We start from the raw sequence: 19,965 nt of genomic DNA, 5'->3' as shown, positions 1-19,965 counted from the left end.
AAGCCACCTCCCCACAAATTACAGTCAAGTTAGTGAGTTTCTGCTCCGTGCCCAGAATAATCCTCAGAATTATAGGGACATAAATTTAGAGCTGGAGGTGGCAGGATAGTAGCGCTAAGGCTGGAACGGGCCTCAAAGATCATCTAGTGCAACCCACTCCTTTTATAGAAGAGGAAACTAAGGGCTGCAGGGCTAAGTGGCAGAGCCTGGATTCAAACACAGGCCTTGTGACTCCAAATAAAAGATTTGACTGTAAGATGATTATTGAGTACTGTCACACTTTTTCTTAGAGAAAAAATGGAATAACACACAAATGCATCATGCATACCCACACATACATATAGAGTAATGGCATTTCCAAGTTCTCTACTCCAACGAGTTGCTTGTGACTCCTTGCTCGTGTCCCAGAATCTCAACACAGAAAGAGACCTTAGATCTCATCCAATGCCTCCTTTTGAAATTGAGGTCTATGTGCCTCGGTGGCTTGTCAGGGTTGAGAATTACCGACAGACCTGATGTAAAAAAAATAAAATTGTCCTTTGTCATCTGATTTTAGCACACAGAGGCAGGGAGCTGGTCTGGACTAACATGCATGGGCCATTCAGAGAAATAGGGAATGGTTCCTTCTAGCTCTCAATCATGCTCAGGGTTCAGAACCAGGTTAGATCAAGGTTTACTGGGGCCCCTGGAGAAGGCAATGCAAGGAAGGAAACATTTGAGTTGCTTGCAGCATGGTGGGGATTTGGAGAATCATAACCAACATTCCTAGAGCATTTTATACACATTATCTCTTGATTTGTGGGTAATAACTAGAGGTATATCATTATCCTCATTTTATAGGAGATGAAACTGAGACTAGGAGGAAAAGCAATATGCCCAAGGTCACACAGTCAGTGGGTATCTATGGGGACTTGAAGACCCCTTCTGATGCCAAGTCTACTGTACAGCTAAGGCAGCTTGGAGGCAAGAAGGACAGTACTCTGACTGGGGAGAACAAAATCAAACAGAGGTGCCACTGAAAAGAGGGCAGGATCCATGACTAAAGGGCAGAGCAGCTCCTGCTGTGGCCTTTGGATGCCTGGCTGCCTTTCAGGTCATCATTCACAATCCCCTGCTGCAAAGGGCCAGCATCCACATTGCCAAGGGCCTGACCTTTACATGAACATTCCTCGGACTCCAGTGCCTGCTGGAGTGTGTGAGGGCAGCTAGCATTCTTTCCCCAACCATATAATTTGCCAGTCACAAGCAGAGATCATTAACACATGCCAGGCACGGAGCACGATCCAGAGAGCAACACCTGCATTCTGCAGCCTGGGAAGACACGCTCGACCACCAAGCATCCAGCCAGCCCAGGAGCTTCCTTGATCGGCATGTGGCTACCCAAAGGGGCACGTTTCACCTCACTGCTCCCGAGGACTGGGGCCGTGGGCTTGATGCTCTTCCAGGTAAAATCTCTCCTCCGGGAACAGACTTGAGGGTTAGGCACAGCTTATCTTCTTTATCCTTTGAATAATTTAATTGTCAACAATTTTCTAGAAAAAAAGTAGCAAACTTGTTAGGCATTTTTACTTTAGCTGGGACAGGAAAGAACCATGAAATATGTATCCATTATACCTATATTACTTCTCCGCCTCACCTCCTCTTTTCATTAACTCTATTCCTTTAGAAGTGAAATTACATCGCTCTGATTAAATGCCAGGAACATTTTTTTTAAATCAACTTATTCATAGGATCTTAAGCCCAAGATGTAATGTGAATAGGATGGTGAGGGAGAGAGAGAAGAGGGCCCAGGTTACATACCAATTCTGCCATCTCTGGGATTCTAAGAAAGTCACATGAGGTCTCTGGACCTCAGTTTCCTCCTCTGTAAACTGAGAGGAAGGGATATTAGATAGCTCCTATATTCTCTTCCAGCTCTGGATGGCTAAGTCTCTTCTCTTGATTTGGAGTTCGAGGGGGTAGAGCCCCCTCTCGGCTGGGACAATTCATAGGATCGCAGAATCTCAGCCTCAGAGCTAGAAGAGACCAAGGAGCCTGCGGAGCCCAAAACTTTCATACAGATGAGGAAACTGAGGCCCAGAGAGGAAAAGTGACTTTTCCAGACTTGTCCAGAGTCACACTTCAAAGCTAGGGCCTCAGTTTCCTCATCTGGAAATTGAGCAAATTGTATCGGCTATCCTCTAAGATACCTTCTAGCTCTCAAATTATTTCAAATCTTGTGAGCTTAGAAACATGAAATGCCATCCCCAGATACACATGAGGAACTGTTTGCCTTCTTATTATTCCTTCTGGTTCCATCCATCTATCAATCAATCAACCTTCATGTTCAGCACTTATACTCTGGGCACTGCACTAGGCACCAGAGATACAAAAGAAAAAAAAAGAATTATTCTGATAAATGTCAGCATCTCCACACTAAAATATCTGAACCAAAACACCAGATAAATGGGGTCAGTTCTGAATTGCCTGCTAACATCACCCTCCCTAAGGCTGAGAATGGCTGGGAGGTTTGCTGGCTTCTCGCTGATAATGTAGGGGTATGCACTGCTCACCTCTGCAACATGTATCAGTCAGAGCAGGTTGTATAGGTGAGGAGAGCCCTGAGACGTGGTGGTCCTCTCAGTTCAGCCTGATTCCCAACGATTAGTTCAGCCCATAAATAAACCCCTGTACAGACAACATTTGCAGGTTCATTTTCATCTCGATTAGTATGCAAACCGACTTGCAATGGCTGAACAAAATGGAAGGTAACTCATTTTCTCTGCTTATAAATTGTTCATTACCATGTCCTCTGATGGCTCATTCAGTTCTCCATCTGTACCTCCACAGATCTCTGTGCTACATGAAACTTGTGGAATTAAACAGAGATGCAAAGGGACTGATGATAGGGACAGAGAGATGCCCTTAGGGCTGTGTACAGAGTAGCTTTCACACCACATGGACGTTGAAGAGGGCACTCCTGGGCCTGGCTTTTAACTCATGAGACTCTCATTGATTCAATGAGCAAACTGCCACTGGTGGCCCTTCCCTAGCAGAACCAATCAAATACCTCAGCCCAAGCAAAGACCTCCCAAAAGGGCTAAGCCTCAGCTAAATGGCCTGTCTCAAACTGGGCAGCTAGAGATGGCGAACTGGTCTAACCAGAGGTGCTGCTAGCGATTCCTACAGCAATGCTAAAGCCAGCTGGACAGAGGATGAATGGGGGATGTATGGTAATGGTAGTGGACCCAGAGAACAGTCTTATTGTCCCCAACTCCCAAACAAGATATTAGGCAAAGCCCTGGGTCACCTATGCTTGTTACATTTCTGAAGATGGCTACTTTAGTGTTCTGCCGGGCAGTGGGGATCTTCTACAAAACTGGATGCACTCCAATCTGGGTTAGATTCTGAAATTCAGAATGTGTGATTTGATTTGATTTGATTTTGCTTTCAACCCTCAAGGACATATGCTGAACAGTGCCCAGAGGACATAGTGAAAGGAAGGCAGGCTGCACACACTTACATGGGTACCTGTCTCCCCCTTTCAAATGGAAACTCCTTGAAGGGGTTTTTTCATAGGCGGGTAAGGTTCATTCCACAGTGTAAACACTTCATGCCTGTTGAGGAAGATTGCATGTATCTATGTTTCTGGGCAGGATAGACTAGAAAGTGGGAAGAACTCCCCAAAGATTTGGAAACAGGACTTGGTGATTAATCCTGGTTTAGTCTTTGCCTGACACCTGTATGACCTTGAGCAAGACCATTCTCCCTAGGCCTCAGTATCCTCCTCTGTAAGACGATGGCCATGGACTGAAGGCTTTCTAGGCCTGTTCCAATTCTATACCTAGCATCCTCCAAAACAATGGATTTAAAAACTATGGATTAGTAATATATATGTATACATATATGCCTCAGCTAAATGGCCTGTCTCAAACTGGGTAGCCAGAGAGGGTGAACTGGTCTAACCAGAGGTTGTGCCAGCCACCATGCCAAGAGCTTTAGAATTAATATAACACTTGATCCTCATGACGACGCTGTGAAGTAGGTGTTTTTATCTCTATTTTACTGTTGAGGAAACTGAGGCAGATAGCGGTCAAATAACAAATCCTTACCACAAAGACCTTTGAAAAAAATTGGAAAGTCAATCTGTGAAACAAAGAGAGGATTGTAACATGCCACCATCACCACCACCATCCTTGAGCTTCCAACTCATGTCTAAAGACAAAATCTACCTGGAGCCAGAGACGACCTTTGAATCAATCCCCAGTCCCCAGCCTGTACCTGGGAGAAGGAGTGAAATGGGGATTCAGTGGGAAATAGACATCCTTTCCTTGTACAGTACCAGAAGAAAACAACCAGAGATGTTCTTTCTTCATTTGGAATTCTACTCTCTTTCAAAGTGCTCTGCTTCTCCAGAGCTTTTAATTAAAAAACAAAACAAGCTCAATAAGCCCACATTTGTCTCCAGACACCATTTGGATGAAGAGGATTAGGCTGATAAGATGCTCAGTGTTTATTGTTATAAATCTCTGTTTCAGCTGGTGAGCCCAGATCCCACCTGTGAAGAAAATGAAATGTAAGTAAATAACAAGAGGGCTTTAATTTGGCATTCAAAATGTCAAAGGATCAAAACCATTATTGGAGCCTTGAAGAAATCCTGGATTAGTCAAAATCTAATAATAGAATCATGTGGGGAGAGCCTAATTAATGATTTAAGAAGGCAAATAGAATTTTTAAATGGGGGGGCATAGATTTAGGGCGACTTGAGTAAAGGAGGGGCAGAGATTTTTCAAGTCTATCCATGATGACAGGCCCTTGGGTCAAGTGCCAAGGGTATTTTGTTAAAAAAGGAAATCCCAGACACTCATAGAGTGAAGCGGAGATCAGAGTAGTGATCTCACTAATTCCCTTCAAACAACCCCCTCTCTGGCCTCTGTTACCTGTCTATTTCATGCAAAGAGGCGCGGGAGGTTAATTACTTTAACAATGCCCTGACTTCTCCATTCATTTTTATAGCTGCCCTATATTCAGCCTTAATAACTCTGGTCCCAATTCGGCTGTGGAGTTTGGAGCTAGGTCCCTTCACTAGGCTGGCCAAGCAATGTCTGGTTCACCAGTTTATCAACAGGCTCTAAAAGTGGTAGCAGCTAGTCAAGCCTTGCAGACAAGATCACTGCCCCACACCTGGGAGGCGTTGGGGCCGGGGTGCCAGCTCAGGATGCTTAGAGGCCAAAACAAAGAGGGATCTTGGAGGAGAAAAAAGAAGGCAGCATTGTAAACATGAAGGTAAGGAATGGGAAAATCAATGGATTGACACCCAAATCCAGTTTAGGTTAGAGAGGTGTTACCAAGATCAGGTCTACACATGGTCTAGGCCCTGGATCCCAGGTTTTGTGTCCTGGAACCCTGTTGCAATCTGTGTGATGAAACCTATGGAGCCCTTCTCAGAATGGGGGGGGGGGGGCAGGGTTAAGTGCATAAAAATGCATAGGATTCCAAAGAAAACCAATTATATTGAAATATAATTATTCAAGTTTTTTTTTTTTGAAGTTCATGAACCCATGAAAGATAGTCCATCAAACCATTTAAGGCCATTTCTAGAGTAACACAAATAAGCCCAGAGGGGAGGGGGCCCCAGGGCAGGGAAGTTTTGACTGAGGAGGAAGTAAATGGAAGTTGGAAGAAGGGGGAATTAACAAGGCAGAGTTTGCCCATGTTGTCCAGCAGAGGACCCTGTGTGCAGGGGGAGGGGAGACTTTTGAGATTCAGCCCTATCACTTAAGTTCAGATTGATGGTCATCGGTTTCAGAGCTGGAAGGGCCATTAGAGATCCCCATTTCCATCACCTTCATCTTACAGATAAGGAAACTGAGACTCAGAAGGACCAAGTGAGCTTCCCAAAATCACAAAGCTAGCAAGAATCGGAGGTGAGATTTGAACTCAGACCAGCACCCACCAAATCCAGCTCTTTTTCCAATAGGCAGCAGAGTCACCAACATTGGAGAAGCTCCATAAGCACTTGACTGACTGACTCTTGGCATGCAGTTTGGGGTACAATTTCTAAGTTGAGTAGAAGAGACTCTACAAATATTAGAAGTCATTTTATCTGGCTACAGTAATAAAAATGACCTGACTCCTCCTTAGAGAGACCAATGAATCATTTGACATTTCTGGATGCTCTGAAGATCAAAAATACTGAGCATTATTTTTAATAAGTTTTTCAAAAAGAGAAAGAAGGGCTAAAGAACATTATTCTAGGTCTGTAAGAGTTGGGAAATGAAATGAAGAAACTGTAGCTTCTCTAAGTCCAGAATGGCCCAAGTCAGCTATACCCATAGGCTGAATGTGGGCAGAAATTTTGGATAATCATATTCACTTGGTGTTTACCTCCTATATACAGATTGCTGTGCTATAAGCCTGGGAGGCAAAGCCATATAACAACAAATCCCTTCCTCCAGAAGCTGAACCTCATGAAATCTAAAGATGTCTCCTAGGATAGATTACTGATAGATTCCCCCCCCCCCAAAAAAAAGGTTCTGGATATTTTGCCTGACTTGACCAGCTCACTTATGTCTGTTCTGTTTTATCTGAATAGACAAACCCTCAGTGTGGGTGAGAGCTACAAACCTATTGATGGTCATATTACCTGAAGTCAATGAGGTAGACAGATGGACTGGAAGGGAGAATCAAGGGCCAGCCTTGGGGAACATGGTGAAGCAGTCTTTACATTTTCCCTTAGCCTTAATGCCTTATGTTCCCTTTTTGTATTTTCTTCCCTGCCCCATCCCCAGTACCTGTCCTATGTCCTTCTGGTCCCTGTTAATATTTTCTTGGGGTTAATGGATAGCTAGAGTGAGCTGATGAAGGTTTAAGCATCACTTGTATTTAATGGCAGACTAGTCTGGAAGAATCACATTAATCAAGAATCTTAGAGTTGGCAGGCTCAGAGACTGCCTTCTCCAAACTGTCCTTGACACATTTTCCTTTAATTGACTCTAGTCCCAACAGGTGGCCAATGTCTTGAATTGGGAGCCACCACCCAGATAGCCTCATGGACAGCTCTGCTCATTAAGACAGTTTTCCTGAAATCCAGCCTTTGCAATCCCTACCCATTGCTTCTAGATCTGTCTTAGGGACCTAAAAGCTCAAGCCTAAACCTCTGCCTTAACTCTCCATCAAATAAGATGATACTTGTCATGCACCTAACATAGTGTCTGGCACTCACATGGTGGGCACTGGATAAATGCTTCTTTTCTTCCCTCCTCCAAATCTCAGTCCTTCAGATCCTTGAAGATGGCCATTCTGTGCCCAGTGAGTCCTCTCCTCCCTAGATTAAACATCTCTAGTTCCTTCAATCAGTGCTAACAGGACATCATCTTAAGGCCCTCCCCCATCCAGAGGCATCCCCTCTGGACGTTCTCAGCTTGTTAAGGTGTGGCAACCAGAACTGGAGGAAATACTCCCAATTTATCTTGGCCAGAGCACAGTAGACTATGACTGTCACCTGGACACAAGACTTCTCTTAAACCTCTCTAAGGACAGAGTAATTTCCTTGATGGACACATCATTCTCTTGACTCAAGTTGAGTTTTCAGCCCACTAAAACCCCACACTATTTTTCAAACTCCTGCCTAGAGAATTTCCTTGTTCTCCATCTTGTACTAGTAACCTTTATTTTTTGAACCCAAATGTACATTTTACATTGATCTTCATCAAACGTCATTGTCATTGTTGTTAGATTCTGCTCAATGTTCCAGCCTGACAAAACTTTCTTGACTTGAGTCTATCATCCAGTATGATAGCTGCCCCTCCCATCCCAACATATGTCATCTGTGAACATGATAAATCTACAATTTGTGCTATAATAAATATAATATAATAATAAATATAATAAAAGCATATATATTATAGACTTCATTCAATTTTGTCTTTGAGCCATTAGAGATGAATCTGTGGATCCAACCATTCAATCAAGTCTATCTAAATGTCCACTATTTAGCCTACACTAGCCCATCTTTGTTACTTTTGTCCACAAAAGTAATGAGTCAAAATCAAATGTGAGACAAATAGTCAGATAAATGTGTACATCTTTGCCCCAGTTATAGTCTAGTTAACCTGTCAAAATCAAAAATGAAATCATTCTGATAAGATATTTTTGTGAGGTTTATGGCAAGGCACTATGTCTTAGTGGAGAGCACGAGTATGGACTTGAGGTGGGGAAGACCTGAATTTAAATCCCGCTTCAGAAACTTACTAACTGTGTGGCCTTGGGGAAATCCTTCCCTCCCCTCCCTCCCCTTCTCTCCCTTTCCCTTCTTTTCCCTCCCTCCCCTTTCCTCCCTTCCCCTTCTCTCCTCTGCCCTTCTCTCTCCTTCACTTCCTTTCTTTCCCTTCCTTTCCTTTCCCTTCCTTTCCCTTCCCTTCTGTTCCCTTTTCATCTGTAAATTATGAAGAAGATTATTAGTATCTACCTCCCCAGGGTCAGAGGAAGATTCATATGAGACAATGTGCAAAAAAGGCCACATTAATGCCAAGTATTCTTCTTGGCACCAGATCCTTATCTAGATGTTCATTAACCATCCATGCCTTTAATAATGTATTTATATTTTTTTCCAGGAGTCAGTCAAGCTCATTAGACTACATTTTGCAAACTCTAGTCTCTTCCATTTTTTTTAAAATGGGGCAAAATCTTCTTTTCTCTATTTCTGTAGTACCTTTCACATAAGCCAATTATCTTTCACTGTCTGTATAGTGAATAGAGTGCTGGACTCAGAGTGAAGAAGACTTGAGTTCAAATCTGTTTCTGATACTGAGTAGCTGTATGATCCTGGGGAAGTTGCTTAATCTGTCAGTATCAATTTCTCCATGTATAAAATAATTAATAACTGAACCTATTTCAAAGGGCTCTTTTGAGGATTGAGATAATAGATGTAAGATTATTTGCAAGACTTAAAGTGCTGTTAGATACATTAGCTGCTCTTATGATTGTAGAGATCATGGATAGTGGTTCACATTCACACTCACCCGTTCTGCTAATTCGCCAAGAACAACTCATTGGACCTGGTATTCAGAATCCATCAAGAAAAGCTTGGTCCATGCACCTACTGTCTCTCCACTTAGCTTGAGTTTGATTTTTCATTGGACCTGGTATTCAGAATCCATCAAGAAAAGCTTGGTCCATGCACCTACTGTCTCTCCACTCAGCTTGAGTTTGATTTTTCTACTGGATATTTTGATTCTGTCTGTTCCCGCCTTGATATGATTCTCCTTAGAAGAGAAAACAAGCAAACCTAGAGTTTGGTAGTTTTGCTTTCTGTTCATTGTAAGCTTATTCTGGCTAGCCCAACCAGCCAACCAGCGCTCTTACTTGTCTTTAACCTCCTATTTTTTTTTCCTGCTAGAGAAAAACAGATGAACAAAGAATCCAACCTCAAATAAAAGAAACCAAAACCCTCTTTTTGCTATCTTTAGTTTTCCTCCAGAGCTTCAAACTTCCTCAGACGATGTTTTAAAGATCACACCACATTTCGGGATCCAGGCTCTGTTACCTGTCCTCATTGCCATCTGTTTTTTTTTAATCAAAACTGGTTGGTGAGCTCCCTGTGCATCCACATTTGTATCTTTAGTGGTATAAAATTCAAATAGAAACAGGACTACTAAACCCTGTGGAAGGATCTGTGCATCATTGACTTAGAAAACTACATATTAATATTTTCTGTGCTCTATTTCATTTTATTTATTTTGTGCAACATTTCCCAATTATATTTTCATCTGCTTCAGGAGCACACAGAAGAGTTACGTTTTGACACATCTGCTCTCTACAACTCCCCATCCTTTACCTTCATCAGAGGGCTTCTTCATTCTTGAGAACTTCATCTCTTTTCTAGAATAACTTCACTTCTACAATTATAGGTCATGGGCTTCTCTGAAGGCATTTTCCTTTGTTGTTGTTAGATTTTTGGGTATCTGCTCTCCCCATCTCCAGACTACGTGAAAAAACATACCTAGTTTTCTTGACCTCTATGGCAACATTAGGGCAGCTAGGTGGTGCAATGGATAGAGCACTGAGCCTGGAGTCAGGAAGACTCTTCTTCGTGAGTTCAAATCCAGCCTCAAGACTCTTACTAGCTGTGTGACACTGGCCAAGTCACTTAACACTGTTTGTGTCACCTCCTAATCTATAAAATGAACTGGAGAAGGAAACGGCAAACCACTCTGGTAGCTTTGCCCAGAAAACCCCAAAATAGGGTCATGAAGACTCATACAACAACAATGGCAACTTCCCCCATAGCTCCTCTCATTTACAACCAAGCAGTCACTTCCTACCTGGAGGTGGGAAATGGGTCCAGAAATGTGAATCTCATGGTTTCTCCACCTTTTGAAAGAGGAAATTGTCATCAAGGTAAACCAAGAAACAATTTGCTCTTCTGCTTTTGACCCATAGCTCCAGGAGATTTTCCATGTAATTTTAATCCACCAAGGTCATTAGAAATCCTTTAAGACTAAAAGGAATAGAACCCTAATTGCAGAATAACAGGTGTGGTGGTTGAATTTTAGGGCAGACCTACCAATTGGTCCCTCCAAGGATAAGCTACAAGCAGGAATCTCTGACCACTTCCAGTTGCCAAACCATGTCATTTCTATCTCTACAACATGCCTCTTAGTGTCTTCTTTTCTTTATTCACATCACTACCACCCATACTGAGGCCCTCATCATGTCTTGACTCTTTCATTGCAACTGTCTTTCTGATCATCTGCCTCACTGTGGAGTTGCCCACTTCATTTGCTATCCACTTGCTGAAGTGATTTTCCCCCAATTTTCAGGTCAGATTGTAGAACCCCACTTATTAAAATTATTGTTGTTATTGTTTCAATGGGTCTCTATTATCTGCAGAATCAAATTATCACCTCCTCCACTTGGCATATATAATTTCTCATAAGTTGGTCCCTTCTTGCTTTTTTCAGTTTTCTAGCATGTGACTGCCTTTCCTAGACTCTATGATTCAGTCATAGGCTTACTTGCAGTGACGCTTAATCTCCCCTCTCCAAGTTTTTGCCCTTCTTATTTCCTATACCTGGAATATTCTTTTTCCTTGCCTTCACTTCTGAGAATCCTTGGGTTCCTTCAAGACTCATTTCAAACACCATTTTTTTTAAATACAGCCTGTCCTGACTCCCCCCTCCTCCCCTCCCCCTTCCCTCAGCAACTATCTAGATGACCTGGATATTCTCTGTATATACATATATATATAATATATGTATATATATATATTATACACACACACACATATACACACATATACACACACACACACATACACATATATCTCACATATATATTTATATAATATACATATTTATATATCATATATATTTATATATCATACATGGAAAGTGAGCAAGTTGAAGTGATGGCTTCTGAAAACTTTCCCGGCTCTAAATCTAAGATCTCACAAATCTCTGGCACTGCCATTCATTGTCTATGTGACCTTGTGCAAGTCTCTGCTCTGTTCAGTGCCTCCGTTTTCTCATTTGTAAAATGAGAGGTTAGGCTAGGTGGCTTCCTAGCACTCACCTTTCCAGCTCTGAAGCTGGGATTCTGCCCAGGGATAACGCCATTTGGCATTCAGTCCTAGTGTCTGCTGCCAGTCTCGAAGCCTGACATCTCTCTCCTCGGTTTAACAGGTGTGTGGGCCAAGATGAACAACCCTTCAGTGGCTGCTCCATCTGGTAAGGATGCTCCCTGGTCAGAGTTTCAGAAGCATTGAATGGCACATGGGCTGGGTGACTGTTCCCCTTTGTGAGGACTCTCAGCTGCTTTCTCCCTACTACTCTCCTGTGCTCCCTTTGGTTTCAGGTGCTTGATGCTAATCATTCTGATCACCATCATATGCTGCACGGTCCTGGTCTGCCTCCACCACTGGCTGAAGAGGTCTCACCCCTGTCTCCCTCGGCGCGCTGTGGCAGTGTTTGCTGCCAATGATATCCAGTCCATTTCTGGTGTGTCTTGGGGCTTCTTTTCTTTGAGTTGACCACTGTTGGGGCATTGTGGGTAATGATGTGATTTCCCATAGGCCTATGGGACAAGAGGTTTATTCCTAAAGGGTTATCTGAAGGACAGATACTTGGAAGATGAGAAAGGTGAGCAGATAGGAGTCATTCTCCATCATTGACACCCAGCTTCTGTCCCCAGAGGGAAAGAGCCCAGAAATCCCCTCACAGGTCACTACTTTTCATTGCATACAGGACTTTAGAGATCATTGAGTCTAGCCTTCTCATTTTATAGATGAGGAAACTAAGGCCCTATCCAGTAAAATGATTTGCCTAAGACTACTGCCCTCAGTGTCCAGGTATGGCTGAGAGAGGGTTCAGGTCCGGTCTCCTGCACTCCCAACCCAATGCTCTTTCACTCTTCCCTGACTAAATCTATTTACCAAAGGCCTCACAATATATCAATTTAGGCACCATTTTAAAATGCTTAATGTTCTGGAAACCTACCACTAATGAGAGGCCTGGCATGGCATTTCAATTCATTTCACTAGAGATAATTAGCTGCCTGCTCTGAGGAAGGCACCATGTGAGCTACCACAAGGACAAAGATGGATAGGGTCTGTGTTCTGTCCCCTTAAGGTGCTGATAATCATGCAAGTGAATAACTAAAACAGAAGAGCTTCAGGTAACTGCAAAGGAAAAATTGAGACCAAGTCTTGTGAGAATGTGAAATGACTGGCAGTTAAAGGTGGGGGCTAAGGTATAAGATCAAGGAACCGCGTGTAAAAGGTTACCTCTGAGTTGGACTCTGAAGGACAAAAGGGGCTTCAGCAAGTGAAGCTGGAGAAGGGAGATGTCCATTCCAGGCATAGGGGAGTAAGGAGTAGGTGAATACCCAGAAGTTGGAAAGGCCAGGGCAAGAATGGAGTGGTTAATATTTAATTGGGCCAGGGTGCAGAGCTCGTAAATGGGGAGTTATATAAGAAGACCAGAGCCAGATGGGATAGGTCTCCAGATAGCAGGATCAGAAGATCATACTTTCTTCCATAGTCATTCAGGAGCCAGTGAATGTTTTGGAGTTAAGAAGTCATGGTATGGACAGCTAGGTGGCCTAGTGGATAGAGCACCAGCACTGGAGTTCAGGAGGCCCTGAGTTCAAATCTGATCTCAGACCAGACACTTGACACTTTCTAGTTGTGTGGCCCTGAGCAAGTCACATAACCCCAATTGCCTCGTCAAAACAAAAACAAAACAAACAAACCAACAAAAACCAAAGAAGTCATGGGAGCAGATCCGTATGTCAGGAAGATTGTTCAGGAAGTTATGCAAAGAGTAAACTTCAGAGGGGAGAGCTGGAGGTGGGAAGGCTCATAGATCGTAGGCCAGTGGGCTGCAGATTTAGAGGTAACTCAGTGGCCACGTGGTCTAATACCCTGATTTCAAACAGTTGAGGGCTCCTTGGAATGTTACAAGAGCCACACTAAAATATAAGAGGTGATTTCACTGTGAATGGAAATGAAGATATAAGAGAGAGCTGAGGTAGAATTGACAACCAATGATGAGAGCTAAGTTATAGAACTTTCTAAGGTGGTTAATGAGAATTGGGATGGTCCCAAGATCATACCATATGAGAAGCAATTGAAGGAAGCAGATGCTTCTTCTGGAGAGGAAAAGACTGGGGCGTGGGGAGAGGGGAGGTGTTAGCTCCTTCAAGTGGCAGAAACACTGAATTTGGAGTCATGTGACCTGAATTCAAAACTAAGCTCCACCTCTTACTGCCTCAGTGACTTTGGGCAGACCAAACTTCTGGGACTTAGTTTACTCAGTTATAAAATGAGAAAGTTGAACAAGATGATCTCTAAGGTGGCTCCTACCTGGACTAGATTTGTGATCCAGGGATCCTCTAAGTTCTGAATGTCTGCCATGCAGGAAAGAGATTAGATTTATTCTACTGAGTAACAAAACACAAAACTATGAACAATGGAGAGCAGTGCTATTGCAAAAAGTCAGGCTTAGGCTTGAGGTCAGGAAGAATTTACCAACAATCTGAGCAAAACAAAAGTGGAAATGCTGCCTGGGAGGAAGTGAGCAGTCTCCCCGCTTTAGAGATCTTCGAACAAAGGTTAAATAGCCACCTACTAAGGATTGCTCAAGAGTTCTTTGGGGGCAGCCCCAATCCCTGAAGATCCACTCCCTAGAACTTACCAAGTTATGCCTTCCAGCCAACTGATTCACTTGGAGCCATACCCAGCCACTAAGACTTAATCTACCTTTTGTCCAACTATTCCAGTGATAACATCAGTACCCAACTCATGGACAATCGATGCTTCTAAAACAAATCTCACAGGCCTGGTAAGTGAATTAAAATAATGTGGGGAAGTTCTCCCATGACTCCTTCTATGAAGATTTGGGCAATGCAAAAAGAAGGGAGTGAACATCTAAACAAGATCCTTATGAGCCAAAGCTCAGAAATAGGAAAGCCCAAGTTGGGTCCCAAGGACAGGATCTCAAGAAGAAGAACTGTGCATATTATACCATCTCCTTCACAACCCTTCAGACCCTCTTGAATGTCACACTTCGCAAGGAAACCAATTCCTTCTATCGAAGATTTTTGAGACAAGTGGACAAGAGGCAATAGTGGCATCATCGGGTGCAGAGTTATTTTGCAAGCTGCCATTCTCATTTTATGTTTGCTTGTTGTTTTTCTGTTCTGTTTTTTTGTTTTGTTTTGTTTTCCCCTGCAGCTTTGGTTTCCTTGTAAATTTAAGCATAGACACTAAATTAGTATGAAGGGGAGAACAATAAAGAATGTTCTCAACTGAGAACAATTATCAGGGTTTGATTGCCTGGGGAATATCATCAATAGTAATGGATGAAGACAAGAAGCTCCAGGCAGTTTGGACCAACGACTCCTCCCCAGACAACTAATTCCATCACCATCGCCATCGACTCTTCATTGAACACACCTGGGGCTGTTCCACAGAACAACACAGTAACTTCAGGAGAAGTTAAAAGTAAGCTATCACCGAATATGTGGCCAAGGAATGATGTACAGCTTGGCTCTCAGTATTAGCCTGTAATGAGACAGCCACGGTAACATCCCCAGATCTGAACTCAGAGGACTCAAATCCAGACTCTTCAACTTTTGGCCTACATGATCTTGGGCAATTTCCTCCACTGGGCTTCAGTTTCCTCTGAAAAATGAAGGGACTCAGGCAGAAATCCCTTCTCATTCTAAGTCAAATGATCCTTGAAGACACCTTCATATTAGTGTAAGCTTGCCAATTGCCAATTGGGCACTATCTAGATGTTCCCTATTTCCTTAATTCTCCATTACCTAATTATTGATGTGTCCTCAGGAGAATAATGAACTGGGAATTTACAACAAGTTACTGAGCTTGGCCATACCCCAGGCCTCTCCTGTTAGCCCTTGACTTGCCATTCTCCTGCCTATGTCTCAATATGAATGATGATACTGTTTTCTTGGAGGACAGAGAAGCTTAAAAATGTTGTGGAACTGTAAGGTCAGTCATATGACTGATTCTCTTCACAAATAGACAATAATCTTAAACATACAAATGAGTGTTGTCTCCTTCAAGGTAGTCACCATAGGAGACTATGCACTTATTTGAACCATGCTTCACTTGGTAAACTGAGCAGCAACTAGTCAATTAAGTGGTGACACAAGTAGAGGGTTAGAGCCTGAGTTCAATTTCTACCTTGGACACTTCCTGATTGTACGACCTTAGGCAAGTAATTTAATTTCTCTGTGTCCTTATTTTCTTCATATATATACACATATATATGTATATATTATATACATATACATATATATATTATATATGTATATATATAATTCTTATAAATATTTCTCTATTACATGTTTAAAAATTTAACATTTTTTCAATTTTAAATTACAAATTCTCCCCCTCCCCCCTTTCAGAGAAGGCAAACAATTTGATATAGATTATGCATGTGAAATCATGCAAAATGTATTTCCATATTAGCTATGTTGCAAAAACAAAAACAAAAACCCAAGAAAATAAAGTTTTAAAAGTATGTTTTGATCTGCATTCAGATTGTCAGTATTTTTTCTCCAGAGATGGATAGCATTTTTTCATCATAAATCCTTCAGAATTGTCTTGGGTCATTGTATTGCTAAGATTAGCTAAGTCATTCACAGTTCATCATTGAACATTATTGCTGCTACTGTGTACAATAATACTGGGGAATATCATCAATAGTAATGGATGAAGACAAGAAGCTGTGTACTGTGTACTGTGTACAACTGTTTTCCTGGTTCTGCTCATTTCACTTTGCATAGGTTCATATAAGTCCTCTGGGGAGCGGCTGCTGCACATGTTATAGCTTCTTAAGCCACAAATGAGAGCTGGGTGGCAGGTGAACACCAAAGGTAGATGAGTAGCCTGGAAAAGGGCTCGACAAGTACTCACACCAGAGGTTCTAGTCATCCTGAACACCCCATACGCCATCTCAGCACACAGGCTAAACCAGGTTGAGGGTAACCGACAGGCCTCAAATCCATTGGTGAATTGGGGGACGTCTACCCTAAGCATGTGAAGAGTTCAACAAGGAAGAATAGGTGGATGAAACCAATTTGTTCCAACAGCCATGAACGCATCTGAAACAGGTGCTGCTTTAGAACTCGGTCAGACATCAAAGATGCCAAGGTCATCCACTGTATCTTGGACCTCACCAATCATCCTGACTTTTTTTTGCCACTGCACTTCGATGACTCTGGAAGAGAGAGTGAGGCTGATGGCTTTGTACAACTCTGCCTCATTTAAATCCAATTCATACATAAATCAAGACATCATGATATCATTGACCCCCTGTGATGTCATTGGTTCTCTTTGAAAACAAAAGATGAACAATGAACGATGTCTTCCCAGTTTTTTCTGAAAGTATCCTGCTCATCATTTCTTATAGCACAATAGTATTCCATCATGATCATATAAGACAACTTGTTCAGCCATTCCACAATCGATGGGCATGCCCTCATTTTCCAATTCTTTACCACCACAAAAATAGCTGCTATAAATATCTTTTTGTACAAATAGGTCCTTTTTCCTTTATTTGTTTTATCTCTTTCTGAGTAGTTGTCTGACCCCCTTACTGTCTGTGGGATGAGATTTCCCAAAACTGCTTCTGCCTCTGTTGCAGCTGCCTCTAGCACCTGCTGCTGGCATTGCCAGGGTGAGATCTGCATTGCACTGTGGGCCCGACCACTGCCTTGGTATGACAGACCTTTCATGCTGACCTCCTAATTTGTCTTGGGCTGGAAAATTGTTTCATCCTGACCTTTTATTGGCTCTTCCACTCCAGAATTTAATATGCAATGTTATTTTAAAGTTGTTTAAAGGGAAATGTTGGGAGAGATCTTAAGAATGCCTGCCTTTGCCATCTTGGCTGTGCCCAGCATAAGTGTTTATTATCACCACCACTTCCACCACTATCATCATCATCATCACCATCGTTAGTATATTCCTTTTTTGAACTACCTTCAGAGACTACACTAGTGTCAATCTGCGATGAATGGATTTTTTTCTGGAGGTGTCCAAAAGTCATGTAGACCTACTTTTTGTCTGTCGGTTGATTTTTCTGCCAATCTATCTGTGTATCTATCTATCTACCTATCTATCTATCTATCTATCTATCTACCTACCTACCTATCTATCTATCTATCTATCTATCTATTGATTTATGGAAATGCTTTTTTTTTTGTTTACCAAGTTCAGAATAACAAAAAAGTGCTTGGTAATCTTTAAAGCATTATGTAACAGTTGGTTTAAAAACAAAAGTTCATAAAATATCACCATCATGGAAATAAGTGTGGAACCTCCCAAAGGGACTATTTTGAAGTGGGAAAACCTCCTTTGGTTGCATCAATTCCAGTGTATTTTCCCAATTTTCTGCTTTCTTTCTTATCATCTGTCCTGGGAGAAAAGAATTCTGATTGAAAACAACATCTAATGAGATAATGAGATCATGATCTCACAGTGCCTACCCCCCCAATATAGTTGAACTTTATTGTGAAACTCTATAGATTCAAAATAGAATTCAACTTAGCCTTTAGGTTACATTTTAACATCAGAAAGGGCTTGAAAGTCATCAGTACTATCCATTGGAATTAATGAATGAATAACAAATTAAGAAAAGACAAGCAGAAAAAAAGCCAGGAAGCCAGGGACCTCTCTTTTGCTGAACCTTTGCCTCCCAGAATGAAGCCATTTGTAGAAGTACCTTGGCTTCTCACATGTTAGGACATTATAGCTACCAGTGTTGATGGGATCTCTAGTTTGGGCTATTAAATTGTAAATGTTTCCTGAATTTCCCATCACACATTCCAGGAAGTAAATTATTCCAGCTAAGGGTAGTGTGTGTGTGTGTGTGTGTGTGTGTGTGTGTGCGCGCGTGTGTGAAATATTGCTGCACATAACTTTCTATTTCTCCCTTAGTCCAAAAAGGGGCAGATATCAATGGGTGGATGACACAGTTCTGTTCTGTGCTGCATAGAAAGGTCACTGCACTCCATCTTTGTTTTTCCAGGCAGAGAAGCCGTCATGGGTCCAGCAGCAAGAGGTGACCTCCATTCCCCATACCCTGAGCTGTATTCTCCATCCTGTATTGTCCCTTTGGGACCCCCACCTCCCTATGAAGATGCTCAGAAAACAAGCAGATTATAATCCAGAGCATTTTCTGTAAGGACAAAAGGTCATTATACTCCCTGCAATAGCCAACCCATTGAAAGGTCAAGCTTCCATTTTCTGACTTCTTAGTACAGACCCCATTAGGGGCTGACATCATGGACACAGGTCTCATTTTCAAATGTGGCTCTTCATCTTACATGGCCCCAAAGAGGACAAAGAGAAAAAAGGATGCCCAGTCCCTGGCAATGTGCTGATACCAAAGTAAGACTGGTCCTGCCCTCTAATTTATTTCCTCTCAGGGGGAGGACAATATTAGTAGAGACCAAAATGATGGGGCAGGAGAGGGCACTAGAGGCTGAGGAGATCAGGTGGCATTTGAACTGAACTTTGAAGGACACCCCAGATTCCAAGAAGTTCAGGTGAGGAGGCAGGAGAAACTGCCTCTGCAAAGTCACAGAGATGAGGAATGAAGTGTTATCTGTGAAAAAAATGCTAAGAAGGCTAGTTTAGCCGGGTCTGAGAGAGTAACAGAATCATAAGACTGGAAAGGCAGCTTGCAGTCAAGCATGGCAAGTGGGGGGGGGGGAGACCTCACTCCTACGTCAGGTGCTATTCTTGGCAAGTGACATCTTCCTGTACCTCAATGTCTCTGTTTGTAAAGTTTGGACAGACTTGTCCCATGAGGGTACAATCTACTGAAAAACAAGCCAAAAAATAAAATTAAATTAACAAACCCATGAAGCATTCTGTTAATTTAACAAATTTGAGCCTACCAATGATAAGGTTTCTTCACAAAAAAAAAAAAAACCAGAAAAGAGTATTTGTTTTTCTTCTTTTGGCTTTGAGCAAATGTATTCCATTTATTAAGCAAGATACAATTTAGCTGAGAACCAGGACAGCCCTCTCTCCCTGAGCTGTGTTTCTTCTTACAGGCACATCTGGGATCAGAGGGGATTATTGACCACTGGGCTTTGGCTGTGAGTGGCAATGGGGCTGAGAGGACACAATTTGTTTGTAGACTTCCATGAAAGCAAGCTCAGAAAGAGTCTGTTTCTTCCCCCTCCCTTCCCCCACCAGGGTTTCTCTAGAGACCCTTCCTTGTCAAACAGTACAGGGGGGATCTTTCAGCCAGCTGCAGTGGGCTTTCCTTGACTAGAACTTTTGCACCAGGCTTCCTTTCTGTTCTGTGAGACACAAATTGCTCCGCTTCTCAGACAGAGAAATGAAATGGCAGGAATTTAGCATTGGGGATGTTTTAAGTCCTTGGAAGATAGTCTATAAAAAAGTCCAAAAATTCTCCCCCTGGATTGTAAAATTATAACTTT

At 42.3% G+C, this 19,965-nt stretch overlaps 1 protein-coding gene across 1 annotated transcript; it reads left to right on the top strand.

The window, feature by feature from the left end:
* Positions 1–1,370: 1,370 nt before the first annotated feature.
* Positions 1,371–18,676, top strand: TMEM207 (transmembrane protein 207). Its single transcript, XM_027848766.1, has 5 exons — positions 1,371–1,445; positions 4,518–4,555; positions 11,664–11,708; positions 11,836–11,978; positions 18,540–18,676. The coding sequence occupies exons 1-5, from the start codon at positions 1,371–1,373 to the stop codon at positions 18,674–18,676; spliced, it is 438 nt and encodes a 145-aa protein (XP_027704567.1).
* The last annotated feature ends 1,289 nt before the right edge of the window (positions 18,677–19,965 follow it).

Source organism: Vombatus ursinus, unplaced genomic scaffold (assembly GCF_900497805.2).
Source record: "Vombatus ursinus unplaced genomic scaffold, bare-nosed wombat genome assembly UNPS02006874.1, whole genome shotgun sequence".
In the NCBI taxonomy this organism is placed as follows: domain Eukaryota; kingdom Metazoa; phylum Chordata; class Mammalia; order Diprotodontia; family Vombatidae; genus Vombatus; species Vombatus ursinus.
Note: the sequence above shows the minus strand (reverse complement) of the source record. Positions and strands in the feature narration are given on the sequence as shown.